The 23,240-nt window shown below is 40.6% G+C and overlaps 2 protein-coding genes, 1 long non-coding RNA gene and 1 other non-coding gene across 6 annotated transcripts; 1 reads left to right on the top strand and 3 right to left on the bottom strand.

Annotated features, from left to right (window-relative positions):
- Positions 1–1,781: 1,781 nt before the first annotated feature.
- On the bottom strand, positions 1,782–12,822 carry LOC4342584 (ATP-dependent DNA helicase 2 subunit KU70-like). Of its 3 annotated transcripts, none has more exons than NR_175332.1 (19): positions 12,654–12,822; positions 12,482–12,556; positions 12,153–12,269; positions 11,536–11,650; positions 10,750–10,855; positions 10,382–10,499; positions 10,195–10,278; positions 10,066–10,124; positions 9,353–9,503; positions 9,208–9,251; positions 9,007–9,083; positions 8,621–8,768; positions 7,967–8,028; positions 4,422–4,482; positions 3,879–3,971; positions 3,694–3,811; positions 3,078–3,180; positions 2,658–2,841; positions 1,782–2,209 (listed from the first exon to the last, which is right to left on the bottom strand). NR_175332.1 is itself a non-coding variant. In NM_001403027.1 (19 exons), the coding sequence occupies exons 1-19, from the start codon at positions 12,714–12,716 to the stop codon at positions 2,096–2,098; spliced, it is 1,875 nt and encodes a 624-aa protein (NP_001389956.1). In that variant the 5' UTR covers positions 12,717–12,822; the 3' UTR covers positions 1,782–2,095. The 3 variants fall into 3 exon arrangements, 2 of the variants coding, with proteins under 2 accessions (NP_001389956.1, NP_001389957.1); NM_001403027.1 differs by having other exon boundaries at positions 9,353–9,486; NM_001403028.1 differs by lacking the exons at positions 7,967–8,028; positions 8,621–8,768 and having other exon boundaries at positions 9,353–9,486.
- LOC107281761 (uncharacterized) lies at positions 2,031–7,249 on the top strand. The gene is made up of 4 exons (XR_010742488.1): positions 2,031–2,173; positions 5,898–6,014; positions 6,229–6,339; positions 6,878–7,249. It is a non-coding gene; the product is annotated as an uncharacterized lncRNA (long non-coding RNA).
- Positions 12,823–13,272: 450 nt separating the features above from the next.
- On the bottom strand, positions 13,273–14,581 carry LOC4342583 (histone H1). The gene is made up of 2 exons (XM_015791255.3): positions 14,232–14,581; positions 13,273–14,098 (listed from the first exon to the last, which is right to left on the bottom strand). Exons 1-2 carry the CDS (start codon positions 14,472–14,474, stop codon positions 13,505–13,507), a joined length of 837 nt encoding a protein of 278 aa, XP_015646741.1. The 5' UTR covers positions 14,475–14,581; the 3' UTR covers positions 13,273–13,504.
- A 6,079-nt stretch (positions 14,582–20,660) lies between these two features.
- Positions 20,661–20,812, bottom strand: LOC112939794 (small nucleolar RNA J26). Its single transcript, XR_003243656.1, has one exon. It is a non-coding gene; the product is annotated as a small nucleolar RNA J26 (small nucleolar RNA).
- Between the last annotated feature and the right edge of the window lie 2,428 nt (positions 20,813–23,240).

Genomic DNA, 23,240 nt, shown 5'->3' with positions numbered 1-23,240 from the left:
CACAAGTCTGAATGCACCTCTAACACAGCTACATCAGAGACCAATAATTATGGTTTCATTAAAGGTTTTAATTTGAGAAAAGAAAAGAATTGAAAATGACTTAGTGAGAGTTACAGAGGTCCACTGATCTGAATGATTAGGCAATTAAGAGCAACTTTGTGCAATGGTTGGCTTGTATAGTTTTCAGATAAGCATCAAAGCTGAACCTACTACCATGGGTGGTAGGATTGGAAAGGCATATGCATGCTTTCCATTCTGACTGAAATAATTGAATTTTTCTCACAATAATCATGGCCCTGTAGCAAAGAGAACACTGGTTTGGGGGAATAGGACGCAGTGAGGTTCTCTGTATGGCAGGTTGGCATCTTGGAGGCATTACATTGCAGAAATGCAAGTTTCGGTGCCTAATTTCACACTTTTTGTTGGTCTGGACTCTTCTGCATATGTTCAATGATTGTGTAGCTAAACAACTACAGCAACTGCATGTTCTGGATGATCTCTTTTTTTTAGTACAAAAGTAGGGATTTTGGTGTTGGATTTCTCATAAGAATTCGTCAATCCCTTCGAAAAGCAGATTGCTAGGGTTGGTGTTATGACCAATTCATGTACAGAAGAATGCTGTGTTAGCATTTGTACTGTAAATACAAGTTAAATTTGACCATGATTATTGTTTACAGTATAGGTTTGTACATATAAAAACGATGCAACCAAGTAGTATGTCATAACAAAAGCAGACGTAATATTATTCTTGTGTAACTTCTTTTGGGATTTATAAAAAACAGTTACGTTCAAAGTTGTCAAGTTAATTTCTTTTTTAACGTAAGATAGTATTACATGGTCTAGTGCAAAGATCATTATGCCCTTGCTTAGAAACTATCTCAGTTTTAGGTTTGTTCTCAGTCAAGACAAACTTTAATACATTTGATCAAATTTATATTTAAAAAATACTGCAGCATCTACAACACAAAATTAGTTCCATTAAATAATTTGGTATTGTGGATGATGTCACATTTTTTATAAACTTAATCAGACTTTAAAAAGAAGTTTTAAGTTAGGATAAATCTAAAACAGACCAGCACTTGTAAGGAGCCCAGTTCAAGTAAAAAATAAAATGAAGTGGAAAGGGAATAAGGTGAGAATAATCTGACTTCGTGCACGTGCATTGGACGACGGAAAGGCATCTACTATTCTAACCTAAAAGTAAAACCACGAACATTGAACAAGGAAAATCTCACCATGCCTATTGCCTAGTAGTAACATCTTCCTTGAGATCTTATTGATTAAATTAATTATTTCCTCGACAAGAACTCTTTCTTCTTGTTGGGTGCGCTATGCAGGCTGCAATAAATATTACTGCACCGGCTTTGACAATTTTTTATGTTATAATATCATTGTTTATTTGTTTAGCCATTTGGTGACTGACAAACTGAAGCTTCGGTGCTCAAGTTGTCTGTGGTTATAAAATTTGTTGATTTGATTTGACAAGACTTTCTTAGGTGAACTTGGTAGGAGTAGTAGAATGCGTAAAGTGGGCAATTTGTTTTTCCAGATTATTTGTCTGTACATACATAGAAATATTTGCTATGTGAAGGTTAAGAGTTATTTATATTTTATTTATGTTTATATGAGATCTTGCTGGTAATGCATATGCTTTGCTGGCAAAAACAACAAATAGACGTCAGATTGATGTGAATTCATGTACCAATCTTCTTGCTTTCTCTCACTTTTGGTCCTTTGATCCTTCCTAGTTTCATACCTATTTCTCTCAAAATGAATATTATGGTTGCAACTGCTTCACTTAAAAAATGTCTTAATAATCTTGTTTGGTGTTGCTTTCTCTAATGGATCACTTTCCTCTACCAACAATGATCTGATCTCTGCAGACTGGAGTGACATTTAAGAGAAATCCCAGTGGTACATGTCACAAAAGCACATGATACCAAATGAACTGGGGTCAGCTGTTGTCATATTGCTACAAAATTTGGCACAGCCTAAGCAGGGAGAGGGTTTTTGATAGGCACTTCAAGATGTTCAGAGAAATTTAGATAGCTTACAGAGTTAGCTAAAACTGAGTAGGCCGTCGAAGTGGACCATTTCACTTGCCTAGATGAGTCAAGATTCTGCTGACGAGTGCCTCTTTCTTTCCAGAAACTGGGAGGCCATGTGCACTCAGGTAAGATTTCAAGTCCACCACCGTCATGTCCTTCAGCTGCAAATTACGAATTCAGAAATTACGAAACGATTAGGGTTACGGTTGATTTGGATTTCCAGAGCAGAACAGCTGAACAGGACAGATCACTAGGCAGAAATTCTAAAGCAGGCAAAGATCGATGTTTCAAGTATGAGTTGCTAATTGTTACTAGCATAGAGCTCCTGGCTGTATTGTTCCCTTGAGATTACAGCCTTCAACATTTTATTTATGTGCCTCAAAACTTTTTGGGCTGTGGTGCATACATAAGCAAGGTCCGTAATACATTGGCATATCAAACTGCAAGCTAGCATTTTGAATTACTGGTGGATAGAACCATAGAGGGGTAAACTACTGGAAGACAATTTCTTATCAGATTAATTGGAGCATTAAGAAGATATTTCATAGTAAAATTCAGTGCCTAGAGAACACTTTGTTGTCCCATCGGTAAGAGCACCTGCATGCTTACCTTTCCAGTATCCGCAAGTTCTGCCCAATTATGTGCTGCACTTTTCTCTGCAGCTGCATCAGTAAGTGCTTTCCTCTTCTTTGAAGCCCCAGCCTTCGCTGCTGCTGCCTCGGCTTCCTCTTGATCATAATTTTCACCATAGACTGAAGCCTTAAATTCCTCGACAGCTTTAACTACTACTGGCCTGAGATAAGAGTGGTAGGAAACAACCCACATAAGCAAGAGGTGACTGTTGTACGTTGTTGTTATGCAAAAAAGTAAAACTGAATTGAATATGTAGTAGACTGCACTTTCATCTTCAGTGTCTGAAATAACATGAACATGCTTGACTCTATAGTTATTCAATAATTTCCATTCGAGAGGAACAGATAAGGGTTTGGAGATTTCAGCAGACTCCAATAGACAAATAAAAACAAGTACCTAGCCAAGCCCTCTTCATCAGGAAGGGTTTCATCCTTGACATCTGGCATCTCATCTTCACCTAAAGCTAAGGCCTCCAAGATCCCATAGTGTCTTTGCAATGCTGTTTCATGGTGGAAAATAGAAAACATGAACAATGATCAGAATAGTTCAGTCGTACTGCATATTGGAGTGTTCATAATACTTCTTTAATGCCTATTGACAGGACCCAATGAGCTCTACGGATTATAGCAGCAATTGCTCACAGATGGTATCAGAATTTATGTATGAAGGATAGGTTCACAAATACATGAACTCAGGGGCTGTTTGGTTTGGTGCCACACATTGCCACACCACATGTTAGGCATGCCACAGATTGTTAGCTTAGCGTTTGGTTGCTTGTTTCAGTTGTGGCAAGCCACACTTTCTTATTTCATGGGCCTACATGTCATATACTCATTTTCTAGCCAAACATTGCCACACTTGTGGCCAACAAATTGTTGGCCACACTTTGTTTGCCATGCCACACCTATGGCAAACTGAGTTATGGCAATGTTAGGCAACAACCAAACAGACCCTCAATGTAGTACTGTCGGTAATGATGTGAATAAGAGGTTCAAATAAATGCAGTGATTACCTGGGTTAGAAAATTGGCATACTGAGAAGTTCTTCAAATCAATACGTCTCAATAGATTTGAAGCTTTCTTAATTTGTTCATCTGTGGCACGAGGTGCATCATCAGAAGTCAGATGAACCTGCACGCCAAGGTGAAATTATTAGCTTACTGAAAAGATGAAATATGGATGCGGTGCCAATCATTACCTCCTCAGGATATCTAACATCATCCGAGTATGGAAGATAGATCATGTGTATTCCAGGTGGTTCAATTTGACCACCAGCAGAAGTAACCTCTTCCTGTTATTTTTCTCCAGAGTCAATTTCAAAAAGTATATAAGATATAGCTATGTAATAAGAATCCCTGACAAACAAAATTCAGACAGAATACAAAACGAAAATATGTGGCCGCATGTGCGTCTCTATGTTATGCATTTCACAAAACACTTTACCAGTTTTCCCAATTCCCACCCATGTTAATATATAGGTGGCTGCTGGGAATATGTGGAAAGAAGCAAGGCTCAGTCTAGTTCTTTTTTTGTAGCCAACAGGTGTTTGTACCACAATCAATCTCGAAAAGTTCCAAATAGCATAAGAACTTTCTTTTGCAACGTCACAGTAGGATTAACCCATTAGTTAACAATTGATATATATGTTTTAACTAGGTCACTGATATTGTACTTGTAAACTAGAATTCTGAATGCAGCAAATGTCGTAAAGCAAAATATAGACATGGAGAGAATCCCTCACTTGTGCAATAAGGGCTACAAGTTGTGGGCGAGTTGGATTCCCGTAAAATGCAAGTGCAAACCTGAAATGGTACAATTCATAATTGTAAGTTTTCAAATGCACCATGTAACCATATAAAATGACCACATGAAATATCATATGCATGGTTAGTATAAGCATGTACTAGGCTACAGAGGACCTTTGCCTATGCATGACTTGCATTAGGACGGAATACATATTCCCAGTCACTTAGTGTCACAAATACATGACTTGCATTAGGACGGAAAGCCTAAGTGACATCACTGGAAACTTACAGTTCAGAAAAAGGTGCCAAATAAACAAACCATTTGAGCCTATGACTTAAAGAAATATATTCCCTGATGTCAACAACAGTATAGCTTTACAAATCATAAAATAACACCTGTTTTCTTCCTTTTTCTCATTTTCTTAAAAACTCAGTGAATTGCAATGACAAGATTGGCAAAAAATCCCAAAACATTTTCTATTGTCATTTAACAATTCAAACAACTCTGTGCCGCTTTGTACATTATCTACCCTATAGTTCAACAAATACTTTTACTCATTCTTTCATTCTTTCATTCATCATGGAACGGTCCAGATTATCTCGCTGAGATCTGACGCATCAGAATCAACAACTTAGCAGGCGGGGTCACCAGCGGAAAATCGCACGCACGGGATCACCGCTCGGTTTCCTTTCCCTTTTCTTTCGCACACCGCCCTTCGCCCTCCGCCAAATCGCCAGCCGCCGCCCTCACGGCCTCGCCCTCGCACGTCGCACCCCCATCCCGCGCCTCCCTCCGCAAAATCGCCGTCGCACAGCCCTCCCCGCCGACGATTCGCTCCGCCGCCAGAACCCAGCACAACCCCTCTCCGGCTCTCCGCCACCCTCTCTCCATCTCCCAGATCCGCTCTCTACATCCCCACCGCGCTCCCTCCCTCCCTCCCTGCGCAAAAATCACGCCGAACTTCGCAAATCACGTCGCCGTCACCACCGCTCGCATCGCTGATCTAGGCCGTGGCTGACTGGAGCTGCCGCTAATATATCTGCCTCCTGGGGATTCGGTGTGCCACCTCGCCCTCGAGCCCTTCCACACACCGGCGCCCCCTCAACACTAGCGCCGTCGTTGCCCTTGCGCCAGCAGAGGCGGTGGCCGGTTATAGGACCAAGGACGCGACAACGGCAGATGTAGGAGGGATTTTCTTCGGTCAGGCGGGCGGTAGTAAGCGGCGAGGCAAGGATGCGGAGGCCGAATGGGAGGCGTACAGCGGTGACACGATCTAGGCAACAAGGTAAGCTCTCCTCGGCCGCGTCCACGCCCCGCCGGGCGCCGGTCGCAATCCACCGTGACCACGTTGCTCCCAGTGTCCTCTCTCTCCCGCATCATCTCCATTTAATCTTACATGGTAAGCATATAAGAACCATATTATTCACCATTATCATCTTGTCCATCATACATGATACTCTGCTTCATGCAGGATGCGGAGAGAGTGGTGGAAGAGGTCAGGAGGTAGTCTTCTCTGCAACAAGATCTGAAGAAGTGCGGGCAAGGAGCGTGGTCCCCGGCGAATCCAAGTCCGTTGAGGCCTTAAGCAGTAACGAAATCCATCTATTTCTAGAACTTCATCTATTATTTCTATATTGCAGTGTGCAAGGCAATGTTGTTTGTGTATGCACGTAACAAGAGTGAAACTAAGGTTGGATACAAAGTGTGGAACCTCTTTCGTTCTAAGCTGGCATCCGCTGAAGGAAATTGTGGCCTCCTTTTTTCTGATTCTTTTTTTATTTTGTGTTCTTTTTTTCATGTAGGGGAGCAGCTCTGGTGCGACCGTGAAGTTGGCAGCACAGACGCATTTCATTGAGCACATCTTTAGCGTTCTAGATTTCTTGAGTGTTCTATATTGTGGCCAGACCAACAAGGTATCCATCTGGCATACAGTTTTCTCATTTGGGTTAAGTGATTGGACTGGTTTATTGTATCTTGCGATTTTTTGTGTTAAAAAATATTATTCAGTTTTCTTGCTAAAAGCAATCTATCTCTTCTGTCATCCAGATGGGAGGCCTCCTGTAATTACTTATGGCATCTTATGTTAGTAGGCATAATTATGGAAGAACTGGATTAGCATGGATAATTAATGGACTACATTAATTGGCGATGGTTTTGGTTTAGTTGACATTTTCCATTTTAAGTATAAGTGGAATGCATCATTAGGGCTTCTATGGACACTTGAGTACCTTTGCATAAACTAGCTAAAAAAGCCTGTGCTTTGCAAGTTGCTGCTATGGTCCATCCTTAGTGTTTATTCACTCAAATCTTACAGATGCACAAGAGTCCAACTTTTCAGTTATTTATGTTTCTGTTCTGTCTCGATGGATAAAACTTACAATTTTAACAAATATGTTCTTGGTTATCTGTACTTGACAGAAATAATAACTACTACTCTTTTCACTTTGATAGCTCTTTTCTGCTTCTAAAAGGTGGGTTTTCCATGAGGAGATCACTATTAGAAGCTAATTCAGAGGATTTCAGAGCAGATTTTGGATGCCGGAGGATGGCGAGAGTGACACATTTCAGTAATCCCCTAAGGTTGCTGAATTTTGTTGGTAGCTTTATCTTTTCCTGTGTAATCTCCCACCAACGCTGAGAGCTCTACTCTATGTAGTTCCTCCTTCCAATGTATAACGTGAGTTGAATGGGTTGGATTTAAGTATAAGTGGAATAAATTGTTAGGGCTTATATGGACACTTGAATGCTAATCTGAATATTAGAACATGACAGTGCCTTGGCTTAACTATTTGTATGGTTAAATATGAAACCACTAAGTAATTTTGCTTTGTTGAGTTCATTTAGAAGGTTCGGAGGGCGGCCTGTATCACTATTCACTCGAGCACATCCTTTTCAAATGATATCTTAGGATTTGCGGGAGTATTACTATTTGATGTTTCTGGCTCAAACTATATGCAAACTTTATTTAATTGATTCTAAAGTTAGATTTCTGTTTTTGTGGCATTTCATAAGCTAGCCAACATATATTTTTTCAGCTATTTTGTCCTTTGGCATATCAAGGAATTCTATCTATATTATATGGTTCTTCGATTGCCTATTCTTTTTAAAGGAAACTAATGTGTTATGTGTTTATTTTGAGTTATCTACATCTAAAGGAGACTGATGTGTTATGTGTGAAAATTGTTTGATGTACGTAAAGCTCAGATCATATAATTTATTTTTATTTTTTGGCTAACATGACGTTTTGAAAATTATTAAAGACAAATAAAATTGGACCGTAGCATTTAGCACGGGCATATTACTAGTGAGCTGTAATTTGAGATAACTATCGCATAGAGTGATATTTCAACAAAACTAACATCCCCTTTCAATTGCATCCCCTCACTAATTATCCCAAAAAATGAGCAGTAATGTTAATTAATTTAATCCACAGTACATTTTATGACTTGACATACATTATGTCCATTTATAACTATGTCAGTTTCTAAACCCTTTCAAAATTAAAGAAATTATGGCAGAAATATAATAAGTCGACTTAACCTTCCAAGACGCCGCATTGAGCTATGTAAAGCAACGAAAACACGAGTGCTTCCAAATATTTGCTGCATCAAACAAAAGGAGGTAAACCTAACATGCACCCTAGATTTAAGTAAAGACTGAGAAAGAAATAAGCATACACCACAATACAATCCTAAATATGTTCAGACAGATTTAGTTTAGTTTGGAAGTAGCATGCAGCAGGGATGTGTATCGAACACAAATAGATCTTTTATTATGAAAAATAATATCATCAAATAAAATGATTAAGGTTTTCAACTATTATATTATTGCTTCAAGCTAGAGAAGTACAATAATCTAGGGAACAAACGAACAAGATAACAAAATATTGTCAAGACTACGCAGCTCTCCTGCGTGTTTGACAAAAAAAATTAAGATGAAGGAGATAATTGTACTAGTATAACTTCAAACTGTAACTCAAACGGTAGATTTGAAGTTTGTGTATTAAATTATAGTGATTTAAAATTTTAAATGGGAACAAGATGATTTATCCAAATGTTTATCAACGTAATCACAGATCCAGATCCATGGATTTGTGGAGCTCGGAATACCCAGCTCCAAGAAATCTTGGATCCGGAGCTGTGCCAAGAGGGCCTCAAGATTGAAGTTAAGAAGTACATGAAGTAATGTTATTACCTCATCACTGGGGTAAATAAATGTTGACGGTCTTAAGTTGTGATAATCTTTAAGGTAGTCCAGTGGCTTGAATCCTAAAAGGCGTAGATGATGACTTGAAACCCTCTTCACATCAGACAATTCACGAGTAGAGAATTTAACAATTTTGCTGTGCAAAAAAGTGCATGAATATATGATAAAGTAGTTTTGGATTACAAATATAAGCATCAAACTGAAACGGAAAAGGAACAACATGACGGAATGACGAGACAATGATCGTGCCATGACTCATAACTGTAGACTTCTGCGCTTGATGAAGCAATCAAGAAGCAGATCACAGAACCCAACCCAGAAAATTATACAAAAATAACACCGCTTTGGTTCACCAGTCTCATGTGTGTACTTACTCATTGTACACCTGGAAGCGCTTTTGTGGATCCTGAATAAGGGCCCCAGTGTCATTGCATATGAAAGACCTTTCAGCCTACACATACATTCTTGTTAAAGTACCGCATAAAACTTGATATTTTATAACTCCGAATCTCCCCCCCCCCCCAAAAAAAAAAAGTAACACAAAATTGATCTCTTTGTCATGAAGCATGAATCACCTTCAATGGCAGGTTGCTGATAGAATCAAGCCATGTAATTGCCCCTACAAAAAGGATGTCACAGTAACAAGCCTATACATACATTCTCACAGCAACATTATGCAAAGAGATAAAGAAGTAAATATCGCCAGTTGTTAGAGCATACCTGGAGTAGTTGAACGGATTAGCGCATATGTATTCACCTCTATGCAAACATCATTGGTAATTGCAAATGCAAGAGTTTTGACTTTGCGTTTCTTCATCATTCGTTTTTTCAGCTGATTAGTCATATCCTCCAGCCTTCAAAGAAGACAATACTGGATAAGACAATGAGAATAACTAGGTCTAAGCTAATCTGTGCCGTTCAAACAATAGAATTCTAAAATTACTAGGGACCAACAGAGTAGCTTGTGCATATTAATAGATGACTAAGACTAAGACATTGATGGCCAAGAGTAGACATTACTGAGGTTTCTTAATATAGTGTAAGTCGGTCATTACTATTAATTAGCAACCATACAGAGGTTCAAGTTTAGTGCAACATTAGTTCATATGAGAAACACCCAGAGGCTACTTCACCTAAATCCCATACACGATGCCCAAAAGGCTGGAACACAGACAGGAAGCTATTCAACTTTGAAGATTTTAACAATATACTACAGGGAACTCCAAGCAGAACTGCCACCTACTACAGAAAAATAGAGGACAGCATTGCTACGTCTAATTCTGTAGCACAGGTTATCTCCACTCAATGATGGATCTTTTGTTCCGTACTTTGGTAATGCAAGCAAAAGATGGTATATAGTAAATCTGCAACTATCAACTAATCACTAATCAGAAAACAATCAACAAGTGAAATCGATGCTTAGGGAGCAATACTTTTCACCAGAAGATGGCAGATAATCCACTATTTCATCTCCCTCCAGACCAATTAAATCCTGGGAAATAGGTGTTGTTTAGCCGTTGGAACTTAAAAGGGTTGCGCAATATGTGATAAAAGAGATTTACTGCATAAAACAGGGACATGTTGAACTCCTCATCGGGCCTACTCAAAGGAAGAAGTTCAATGGACAGGCCAAGATCTTGTGCATCCTGTAGGAAGACAATAGACAATTAATGATACAAAGGCCACTAAGAACATGGTATGTTGTTGTGATTCAGCACGAAATTGAACATATATCTGTCATAGGCATACTCTTGCACGTTGGATTGTTGTCCTTATCATATCAGTCTTTACTGCTCCTGTAAGACCACCAAAAGGATCATCTTCGTTGGTGAATATAACAATCCGCTTACTCACAGTCTTCACAGATCTGAAGAATTTATAAAACCACCAGCAGAATGTTCATTCACTTAAAGTATTTAAATATCCTCATCAACATTCAGTATAATGCAAATGGTGCAAAATGCATCATTTTTGCGCAATATGCGAAAATTTTAAATTTGTTGAGTGCACCTGAAAAACAGGTTGAGGTATATAGAGAATATGTTAAAGCTCTAATAGAATTTGTTATTAAAGCTATGCTGCTTTTTAGAGCTGAAGGAGGGAAAGTGGTGTGTTACCCTTTACGCAGCAATGCCTGTGCAACCCAAAGAGCATTGTACAAGGTATTCTCTCGAGATCCAGAAGTTATTCCGTACCGACTTCCAATATTACTCATAAAAGAATCTACCATAAATCAAAATAAGCTTTAGAATCATGTCATGCAAAAAAGGATGCTCAATTTTGCTACACAATAAGTATAGCAGTCCAATTCAATCTACCTGGACTTTCAGACAAAATAAATATAATATAAAACATCAATACGAAATAGTGATGTACTGCTTCTAATGAGATCTTGGAGTCAATTTTACAGAAGAAATATGATATTATCAAACCTTAAGTTCCTAATGGGAACAGAGAAGCAACTCAAGACACAGATAACAGATCATGTGTTCGACTTTCTAAAACACTAGGCATTATAGTCTGTTAAATAAGTTTTGAGAAGAAGATAGAACATATAAGGCAGCACAAATTGTAAGCTAGAAAATGCAGGTGGAATAGGAATGGTGATGATGTGGCAAAAGAAAATGAAAACCCAAACAAATTCTACAGATAGATGATAGGAAAGATTGCATAATCACAAATTTCACAATTTCTCAGAATATTTTGCTAAAAGAAAACAAACATGTCAATCCTATAATATTCCATACAAGTAATGAAAGGCAAGCGTTCAGTTGGACAATTCAATGATGATCTATGAACCATACCTAGTACATGAAAGAAGTAAAGCATGCATATCCCACAAACCTTGACCACATCACCACATTCATGTATTGAGAAAAGAACAATTTATGTAATTACATTACCTTCTATACAAGAAAATTCCTTAATCAATCTTGCATCAGGCCTATCAAGTGGTTCTCTCTCTGTAACATTATAAACATAAACACCAGCCAATTCCTGTAAATTCTTCTTTTCTTTCTGCAATAGTTATGTAAAAACCAGATCAAACAAGCATATCTTGTAATGACATAAGGATAACGATATACAGATCCTACATTGTTAATGATCTAAGGATAGTGAGTGGGATAAGAATATCATAGATTATTTTACCAATTATCTGAGAATCATATATTTATATTTATAATCTCCATGGTGCAAAGTAACAAAATTCAGATCAGCTTTTCAACCAATTAAGAGTTACTGTTACCAAAATATAGCAACTTGTCTTTTTTTTTCTTCCTTTTACCACTTGGCAATTCTGATTCTTTTTTCACATTTTAAGTATGTTCATCTGTCAAGCTTAGAAAATATAATTAATTAAAACTAACAAGCAACAGTGTGGTGTAGACTTACAACACTGTGGATGTTAAATACTTGTAGAAATCATAGATTTAAACAGCAAAGAAATTAACTAGCTGACTAATAGAAGCAGAGTCATAGCAATATATAAGATGACACATAGTTCTTTAATTAGTCTTACCGTGTTAAAGAAACATATAGCGACTTCATCATAGGATCTACCGATAATCTGCGTCTTCAGCGCATGTGTGATGCAGTTCACTATCGTATGAAAATGTGTCTCCTCCTTTTCATCTGCCTGCAATAAATGGCAGAAAAAACATGCTTAACTACTACCTAGCAAAAGAACTTGATTGAACATAGACAATCCAATCCAGACCAAACATCACAGATAAAATAATCGGTAAATGTATCATCCCATTCCCAATATCCATCGCTAATTGCAACACTTGAGCTCGCACAGGGCAGAGAGATTTATCAAATTAGGCGCTGAAGCTGCTGGAATTTCACCTTGGTCGCAGGGGTGAACATCTTGGGCGAGGCGTCGATGAGGTAGACGACCATCTCCTTGTTGGCCTCCCTCTCCTGTTCCCTCCAAGAAACCAAACCGCTCATCAATTCACAGGATTCGAGCCACAGAAAAAATGGGGGATAGGGAAGCTCGAACAGGGTGGAACGCGACCTGGACGTTGTCGTCATCCTCGTCGCTGTCGTCGCGGAAGAGGCCCTCGGGGTCCAGATCCATGGCGCTCGACCGAGACGACGCCTCGGGCACCTTCTAGAAGCTTCTGGAAGCCAACTAGGGTTGAGGTCGCGGAAGCCCTAGGGTTTTAGTTAGGCCTCCACCCTCCGGCTCCGCTTCCCTTGCCGTCGATCAACTCATCATCGCGGTGCGTGGGCCTTCCCACTCCCACGTGGGCCTCGGCCCAACACGGCCCACGGGCCGACCAAAAATGGAAAGTTTTCCCGCCTCCGAAGCGAGCGTTCTTCCCGAGTCCAAATTCAAAATCAAAAAATCCAACCGAAGGACAACTGTATAAAGTACTCCGCCACCAGTATCCCCAATCAAATTTCAGTTACTACAGCATTCAAACGCCCTGGAGCGAAAGAATTTCGCGAAAGAATTTCACAACTCGAATCGCTGATTATTTTTGCACATGAAACATTCGCGACCCATCAGTACTACTAGTACGGTAGAATTCCCAAATCCAAATCAACCAATCAAGGCACATGAAAGTTACAGGCAAATCTGAGGTCAGCATCAAAATTCAAGAACGATTCACAAAGAGATGCACGAGAGATTAAGACGAAATAGATATTTGTATTATGGTTTTTGAGGATGATGGGATCCTATCATTACAGGCGAGAAGATGATGATACCGCCTAGAGGGAGGTGAAACGAACTAAGACGAACAAGCATTTACAGAACACAATTTCTGCTACTACTTGCTGATGATGATGCTAATGGCGCTGTCGCCTGTGGAGATCAAAAGGTGGGCAATCCAATCCAGGTGGCATCATCGCCGGCGACCTCTACTTCATGCTCTTCCTCGCCGCACCCTTGCGAGCAGCCGGCGCCGCAGCCACCGACGCCTTCTTCTTGGTCGCCGCCGCCTTCTTCTTGGCAGCCACCGGCGCCGCCTTCTTGGCAGGCGAGTCCTTGGCAGAGGTCTTGGCGGACTTGGCAGGGCGGCCGCGGGGCTTCACCGGCGAGGTGGCGGTCTTGGCCTTCGCCTTGGGAGACGCCTTGGGCTTCGCCGCCGGCGCGGCGGCGACCTTGATCTTGGTCTTGGTCGCCGGCTTCGCGGCCTTGGTGGTAGCAGGAGCCTTCGCCTTGGCAGCCGGCTTCGCGGCCTTGGTGGTCTTGACCTTGGGCTTCGTGGCGGGGGCGGCCTTGGGCTTGGCGTCGGCGGCGGCCGGAGCGGCAGGGCGGGTGGAGGAGAGCTTGAAGGAGTTCTTGACCTTGGCCAGCTTGCCGGCGGCGGTGAGCTTCTTGAGGTTGCCGGAGAGGAGCTTGCGGAAGTTGGGCGGCAGGTTGGCGCCATGGTTGGCATGGATGTGCTTGCCGATGGCCTGGGAGCTCGATCCAGTCCTCTCCTTCAGCGCCACGATCGCCTCCATGATCATCTGAAAAAAACCCCAAAACAAAATCAGATCCAAACACGCAAAAGCAAACGATAGATCGAGACGAATCCAAAACCCATCCGATGATTTCAATCCAAGAATCCCCGCGACGGCGGAGGGTTGAGACGGTTAGTACCTCGGCGTACGGCGGGTGGGCGGCGGCGACGCGGGGCTTCTTGGCCTTGGCCTCCTTCACCTTCTTCTCCTTCGCCGGCTTGGCCTCCTTCTTCTCCTTCGGCGGCCTGCCGGCCTTCTTCTTCTCCTTCGCCGGCTTGGCGGCCTTCTCCTCCGCCGCCGTCGTCTCCTCGACGGCCTCCTCCGCCGCGGCAGCCTCCACCTCGGTCACCGGAACCTCAGGGACAACCTCCTCAGTCGCCATTGCAGCACGCCCCTCACTCACTCTCCCCTCTACTACTACTCGCAAGAAATGGTCGCGACTCGCGGCGGATTGCTTCCGATTCTGCGGCGGCGGCGGCGGATGTGGGTGAGGAGGCCGGAGGCGAAGACGGCGGCTTAAATAGCGGAGACGAGTGGAGGACTCGGGTGACGCAGCTGACGCGCTGTGATTGGTCGAGACGCGATCCCACGGATTAGCCACGCGGATGCGCGCCACGATCCACCGCAGCCGTCGGATCGGAACCCATCCGACGGCGGGGATCGCTCGACGCGCCCGCGCCACGGATTCCGCCCACGGGATGGGGCTACAGCCGCCGGCCGCTGTTCCCTCGTGTGTTTCTGCCCCGACTTTGCGAGCAAATATCTCTCTCCACGATGGATATTTCACGACGCGGTCTTTCTACGAATTTTAGTTGCTCAAATTAGCTTTCGAACGAGACCAAATTTGTGGGGTTTGGTTGAGAGTCGAGGGAGAAATGGCTCGATGAGTGATGGTTGGTTCGTTTTTGGAAACTATTGTTACTGGTGTGCTTCTCTCCCGACTTCGAGAGGCGATTCCCGTCGACACGATCGACCATTTCGGCTGAGACCACTCCCGTTCTGTAGAGCCAGAAACTAGCTTTCGAACGCGACCGATCCCGCTCGATTTGGTGCAGGGCAGCGCCGGCAATCGGCGATTCGGTGACGGCTGGTCCGGTGGCCCGTGTGACTGTTTGGTCGCCGCCGGCCGTGCTCCGTCCCGGCGGCGCGGCGAGCTCCGGCGACCGTGCGATGGATGGATCACACGGTTTCTGTGCAGTGTGTGCGTGTGCGAGCCTGATTTTTTTTTCCGGGTAGTGGCATCGTGACAGGTGATTAGTGACCGTGTATGACTCACACCGTAAGGATTCGTGCAAATCCTTGTGTGTTGCTTGGTGGGGGTTGGGCTACCGAAGAATTGCGAAAGTTGTACATGTTCAAACTTCCTCACGATTCTGAGAGATGATTACAAGTTAATTTTGTGAGATGGGGAGAGATGGGAAGAACCAGGACTCATGAGATATGTTGGTTCTATAGAAAAATGATAAATGATAATAGTATATACCAATCGACTACTCCCTCCATCTCAAAAAACCCCAACATAGTTAGGGATGGGACATTACCTAGTCCAATGCATCTGGACATATTTCCCTCCGTCCAAAAAACTCCAACATAGTTGGGGATGGGACATTACCTAGTCTAATGCATCTGGACAGACATTACCTAGTCCAATGCATCTGGACATATTGGACTAGATAATGTCCCATCCCCAATTATGTTGGGGTTTTTTTGGGACGGAGGGAGTACATATTTAGCAAAAAGATTGAGATTCTTACCTTCTTTCTACTTCATGACTGGGGAGGAGGATACCAAAAACGGGGCTGGTGAATACCAACTCCATTTCCGATGAAAAAAGAAAGCATGCTCGGTTAGAATTTCCTTGAGATTTTTGCAAGATGATTAGCTATCTATAAGGTAATTTTGTGAGATGAAGAAAGATGAATAGAAGAGTGGGGAATTGATGACGTTATATGTAGATATATGGAAAAATGATGTGTAACGATCACGTAGTCGTTTAGGAGAAAAAGATTGAGTTTCTTACCTTCTATTTGTTTCTCCACGATCCATATAGGGAGATGAGGTACACCTTATACCAAATATGAAGCCAGCGCATCCCAAATCCACTTCCGACGATGTATTATCCATCCAAAATATGGGCTCTACCTTGAGTTGAGTTTTTCATATCCACTTCCGACGATGTATTCTCCATCCAAAATATGGGCTCTACCTCGAGTTGAGTTTTTCGAGCTACCAAGGAGTTGCCTCCATATCACCCTGTCTTGGAGTAGATGGGGGCATGGCAAAGGGGCACTAGTTGAGCGACAGGGTACCGACTAGACAACCTATTGGGAATAGAGGGGTGTGGGGAGAAAGAGGGGAGATCCAGGGGAGAAAGGACACGATGACGAGAGAAGAGAAGGAGAGTGAAAAGGAGATGAAGAGGCAGCGCGGATTTGGGAGTGGTAGCGATTAGGTCTAGAGGGGGATATGGGTATATATAGACAAAACGACTATATCCTAGTCGTACGATCTCTGATCTAACGGCCTCAAATTTAGCCCTTTTTCACGAGAAAAATGTAATGGAATTTTTTCATGATTTGACACTCCTCCAAGTGGCATTCTAAGATTTGACACCGCGCAGCTCATATTTTAACCTTAGTCCCACATGTCATAGACATATATTAGCAAATCTTGAATTGTCATTGTTTGAAGTGGCAAATCCTAAAGCCCCAATGAAGTCAAAAACAATTGTTGTATAGAAGGATTTGGATTATTCTCATCCATATCATAAATAAATTTCCTCCATGTAGCCTTGTGTTGGTTATAACCTAATTTGGATACTAATATTGAGACAGAATGTATGGCGTTATCATGGCACGTCAAAACAAAGCAACAACACAACAACGCTTAACGAAGTTATGCAAAGGTGTTTCAATTGAATGTAAAAACAAAATCGATTTCATGACTGTATGCCAACACAAGGTAATAACTTGTCTCTCATGCACCCTTCATCTTTCCATTCATTTCCTCGTCCCTTTCTCTCTAGCTATCACATCCAAGAGCCCCCACATGTCATCAACAATGTCCAAGCTTCCCACCTTGCAGCACACATCGGACTTGATGTCACATACTTGCATTCATCTTTGTATACCAAACTGGAAATGGTATAGAAAAGCAAAAGATTGTGATGGCATATAGCTCAAAGACTACATGCAAGCACTTGCAAGGCACCAGCACCATATTTTTGTGAAAAGAAAGGCACAAATTACGGTGGATTTACAACAATACTATTTGCTAATAAAATAGTCAATTCTAAGCAATGAGCTTGTCCAAAAATGAATATTTGTCATCAACATAGCATCCATTGATCAATACAAACAAATTTACCACTTTTTCTACCACATGCCATTGTAGACGTAGTTACTACAATATTCTTTACCCGCGTGAAAAGATGAAAATGTCACTCTGTGGGTTGACATTTCTTCTAAATCTCTCTCTCCATTGCCCTACGACACAACCTAAAATGCCAAGAGAATGGCACACAAAGCGCAAATGCATGATGGATGTCCTGGTGTAGCATGTTATTATAAATTATGTTAGACGAGGGGCACACAAACTTGTCAACATGTCTAAACTTTGACCAAGTGAGTGGAGCTCAATCAAACTTTAGGGTGTAGGCTCGAGCTCGAAGTATACTTGAGCTATCATCCTAATACAAGTAGGTGTTGGTATTTATTATGCACACAAATAAATTTGCAAAGTACGGATACCGCTGTAGCACTTTACCTCAGAGTATTCCAGGGGTATCTAATCACAGGGAACGTGTGTGCACTATCTAAGATCGTGATTCATCCAAAGACAAAAACCAAATGGTAGGGTTAGGATAGAGGGGATTCCTATGGGTAATTATCTTAATTAAGTTAAGATATAACTCTATCAGTTGTTTCGGACACTGTCCCTTACCTGGTCTGCTAGAATGAGTCCGGCCTTAAGCTTTATGATATACCCGAACATGGAGGGATATAAAGGACGAACAAAGTTGTCACCACCTACCGCCTACCTTACTTTTCGTGGAGCACACAATAAATGAAGGTAACCTCTAACCTAGGCCCCGCATATACGTTATAATGTCCAAACAAGACCCTTAAGATTATCATGCGGCTTAATATAGTTCTTAGACCCACTTAAAACACTACATGGACATGCCACGTCATTCGTGCATGTAAGATAACATTTAAATGTCCATTTTAACCTTCAATTTTCTATCAAATAAAGAAAATAAAAACAAGAAGAAGCAATCATAAAACAAAGAAAAATGTCAAAAAAAATTTATCTATCAATGCTACATATTTTTGCCAATGGTCAAAAGCTGTTTTTTTTTGTGTTTTCTCAATAATTTTTTTTTATTTCCTATGAAAACATAAGGGTGTAAAGGACATTTAAATATTGAATTTGCATGCATAGATGATGTGGCATGTACACATGGCATGTTTAGAGGGTCTAAGGGCTATATTGAATCACACAATAAACTTAAGGTACTTGTTTGGACAATACGAAATGTCAGGGACTAAAATGATCCTTAAACGAAAGTTCAAGGATCATGTTGGGTATTCACCCTTTTATATTTCTTACACTGATTTTCTTCTGAATGTTCTATACTCGTTATTCATGTTCTGCAGGATTATTTGTTAAATAAATTCTCTCTATGCTCACTATTTGATAGACAAGTTACGATACAAATATGGGTTGATGACAATATATTAAGGAGGTATTAAGGAATCATGCACTGTAAGTTATTTAAGTAATTTGAGGATCCAAATTGGCTGGTGAATATAGACAAGTTATGATCTAATTGGATGATGATTTTTCAAGAAAAAGTACAGGTAAGCTATTTGATAATAAAAAAATTTGGTCCCGGATGTGTCTAGCGACTAGCGGCTGGCAGCCTTGGTGATCATGGGAGCAACAGGGGAGCGAGTGGCGCCATTGACTCAGAGCGTGACTTCACTGGCTGTGGCAGTTCATTGGCACTTTGGCAGCCAACCTAACCTCGCAGGACGGCATCTTCCAGGTTCGAACAAACATCTTCTGCTAATCAACATATTAGTGCAATCCTTGTGTATTGCATTGATGTTACTTTGAAGGTGAACATGTTGCATCCTCAGGTCGTTGCAATTGGCAGATAAGGTAATCACCATCTGCTGGTTTCAAATTGACTCTTTTAATTATGGAAAGGTAAAATCTGAAATATCTTTTGTGAAGCCAAAATAGGAGTGGCGACTGAAATTCTTGTAGAGAACATAAAACAAATCAAGATTTTGTTGGTTGATGATTTTGGATTATATTCAGAAACAATATAGGTATGATCATCTTGGAAAGTTATGATAAATCATATATATATAAATATATGGATCATTGGAAAAAAAATCAGTTGATTTCCTGAATGAATCATATATTGACCATTGGAATTTTTCCCCCATGTGGGATTGTGGGCACTCCTACTTCCATATTGGCTTATAACTGATCGCATTCTTCTTTAGTTAGGATGCAAATTCATTTTTCCTGAAACAATGTTGTGGTGCACGCATATATGTTGTACTCATAATTAATTATGTGATTACCTGTCCATATAGCCATTGTTTCTCTCCATCAGCTTGATAAAAAAAATAAACTTATTTTCCATGCTGTTGCAATCAAACTTTGTAGTCATTCTTCCATAATCATGAATCCTTGTTAACCTGTTTACAGTGATAATTATGTGCATCTTGCAGAACTGTGCATATTGGAGATTTCCGATATTTGTAATAACGACCATCTGATTAAAATTCATTTATTTCTTTACTAATTTCTCATTCCTGGTTATATAAGCAATTACATTGTGAGTTTTTTTCTGTGTATATGGGCATAGGTAGCTTACTTTCAACTACAGAGATTGAGCAGATCAATGATGGGTTTGCATTCTATTGCTGTCCCAAAAGGTTTCTGATGCACATCGTGGTGTTACAGTTGTCTTAATTTCCAAGTTCTTAATGTATGGGACAAACTGAAAAGTGATCTGTGCCCATGCCAGATCCTAACAGGTGACAAATGAAGTGCAGTGTTAAAGTTGCAATGCCATTTCAATAAAAACATTCATCTTCGATTTTCTGATTGGGGCTCACGTTGTGCCCACCTCCATCCTCCTGGCTGCTAGCACCCAGCCATTGAGTTCCTGCTGGACAACTGTGGGTGAAGCGGCAAAATGCCTCACGAAGGCCAGCGGCGGCTGGAGATTGACGATGAAGAAGCGGTCATTGGAATTTCTCTTCTCCATAGCCACTTAGCCTCTCCTTTCAAGATAACTTTGTAAGCTTGATGCCCCTCTAATAATAGCTTAGGATTTTTGGAGGCATTGATAGCTGCAATCAGTGCTCATGTCATCATTCAATGACCTGTAACAATTTCAAAAGCATTATGTTGGGCACCAGATGAACCCAGGCAGATGTTCTTTGGATCGGTTTTTGTACACAAGGTTCTATCTGCAGGAAATTTAACAAAAAAAAAAACTGGCCGTGCATCTTACTATATTCGCTATGCAATGGAGTTTATGGTGAAAGTTCAGTTGCTTTTTGTTCTATGTAATATCCTCGAATTATAGTCTGAAACCAACTTCTTAATATAATGAGCAAAGCTCCAACCTTTACTTCAGAAAAAGAGAAAAAGTCACCTTCTCCTAACTTACCCACTGTGTTGTTTTTTCCATTCACATGCGTTTGCAGCTTGGCAACTAGAGGAGCTGATTTCTAGATTGATCTCTCTTATTTTCCAACAATGAGCATTTGTTACAGGCAATGAGCTTGTACAGCAAAAAAAAGGCTCAAATATGAAACCATCTGTTACAGCTTATATGTGTATACATTGAATTAGCAAGTACAACAAAGAAGGCTCAAATTTCCCTTTTGACAGTTAATACTTCATAAGCTAGAAACTATTTTAGTAAAATTCAATTCTCTCAATTACTCGACGATCGCGCCAAAAACGCAAGTTCCATTTGGATTTCCTTTTTACTAATGATATCCGTTGCATTGTCATCATAGCGTATTATTATACCGTCTTCGCATTTGAACTCAGTAGTTCCTCATAGAAAATTAGACTCTATAGATGTGGTAATATGGAGAAGACAAAGTTGTTTGAAGCACGCACACAACCGGAAGCGCCCCTTGTTTCAAAGAGATCACGCTGCCATCCCTCCGCCTTGCCCCTCCAGCAACGTGCGGCTGCCTGAAGCGCCACTGCCGCCGTCTCTCCGAATTGCACTCACGCAAGCGCCACTGCCGCCGTCTCTCCGAATTGCACTCACGCTGTCTCTTTGTCGTCGAAAGGTCCTGCGTGCACGCTTCCTAAATTGTTAGACAGGGCATTTTTTAATATATATATATATATATATATATATATATATATATATATATATATATATATAAGACTATTCTTTTAGAGTGAAAAAATAAAATAAAAATTTGCAATCAATAGGATTTGAACACAAGACCTTCAACTAAATCAACATAAGAACAACCACTAGACTATATCTCACTTGTTAAACTAGGAATTAAAGCAAAAATATATGGGTTAAAGCCTCACATGCTAACCATATAGTTGTTACTGTATAAAAGTATAAGTGTTACTACAAGATAGGTGCATGTTACCACTTTCAAGTAGCTATGTTACTGCACGATAATAGTAGTTTTACTATGTCATTTTTACGAGTTGAAAATCGAATAGGTGGGCTATAGGTAAAGTATGTAGGTGGCTTTGAGCGAGGTCTGATTGATATAGAAGTGTTTTGAATAATTTTATATATTTGGCAAAACCATGTTACTGTATGTATATGCCATTGTTACTACAAATTACACATTCTATTACTGCATGTGGAGGGTTAAAGTTCAAAATGCCAATCTCGAAAAGCAATATCTCATAAGAGGTGTATTATTTTTTAAACCGTTTCCACCATGATGCTATAGTGTTACTGCATGGGAGGATTAAATTTCAAAATGCATCTACGTGCTCCCCTCAAGAAACCGTTCTTCCTCACTCTTCTCAAGAAAACCGGTCTCCTTCCTCCAATATAGTGTTACTGCATGCATGTATATGACGTTACTGCACTTTTGACAGTAGTATTATGGTGAATGGCAGTAAATCAGGAATTGAAACAAAAATATATGGGTTCAAAGTTTTAGATGATAACCATATACTTGTTACTGCACAAAAGTAAAAGTGTTATTGCACGACAGATACACGTTACCACCTGACAGTTACACATTACAGCATGTTTATGCAATAACACTATACAAGAATTGCAGTAAAACACCTTTTTACTGTAGAACATATAGAGCGTTACTGCACGTTTAGCAGTAACATTGTGGTGAGATTGCGGTAAACTTGGAATCAGAAAAAATATAGGTTAAAAGTATCACATGCTAAATATAATTGTTACCGCACAAAGTGGAATTGTTACTGCATGGCAGGTATATGTTACCGCATGTTTATGCAGTAACACTATTCGAGAATTGCAGTAAGACGCATTGTTACTACAAAACTTATGGTCTTTACTGCACACTTACAATAACGTTACAATAACGTCACGATGGGATTGTAGTAACGCACAATAGATAGTAGTAACTAATACTAAGTATTACTACTTGTGGATAGTCAAGATCCAAAAAACCCAAGCTTCGAACAACAATATCTCTCACGTGATGTATGATTTTTTTTAAACCGTTTGCACTATGATGTTAGAAAAAAAGTGCTTATCAAAAGTAGATCCGTCATGGCTATATTTTAACTAAATTTGAGTGTTGTTACTGCACGTAAGACATAGCGTTACTGCATGATGAACATCACATTACTACGCGGTTCTGAGACGAGAACTGAGAAGAGTGAAGGTGGTGGGGAAAGCCACAGACTGGTTTGACCGAGGTGGGGGACCTTTGACCAATGTGGGGGGGTGTGTTTTGCCCTCTTGAAGGGAGGGGAGGTGGGTTGGAGGGAGGGGGTATAGAATAACTATTCTATATCCGGGTGTAGAATAGTTTTTCTATATATATATACATATATATATATATGTTGCTTTAAAATCATATTAATTTATTTTTAAATTTTTTTAGCTAATACTCAATTAATCATGTGCTAATTC

Source organism: Oryza sativa, chromosome 7 (assembly GCF_034140825.1).
Source record: "Oryza sativa Japonica Group chromosome 7, ASM3414082v1".
NCBI classification, from domain to species: Eukaryota; Viridiplantae; Streptophyta; class Magnoliopsida; order Poales; family Poaceae; genus Oryza; species Oryza sativa.
The sequence above is the reverse complement of the archived record's forward strand: the minus strand, read 5'-3'. Positions and strand labels throughout refer to the sequence as shown.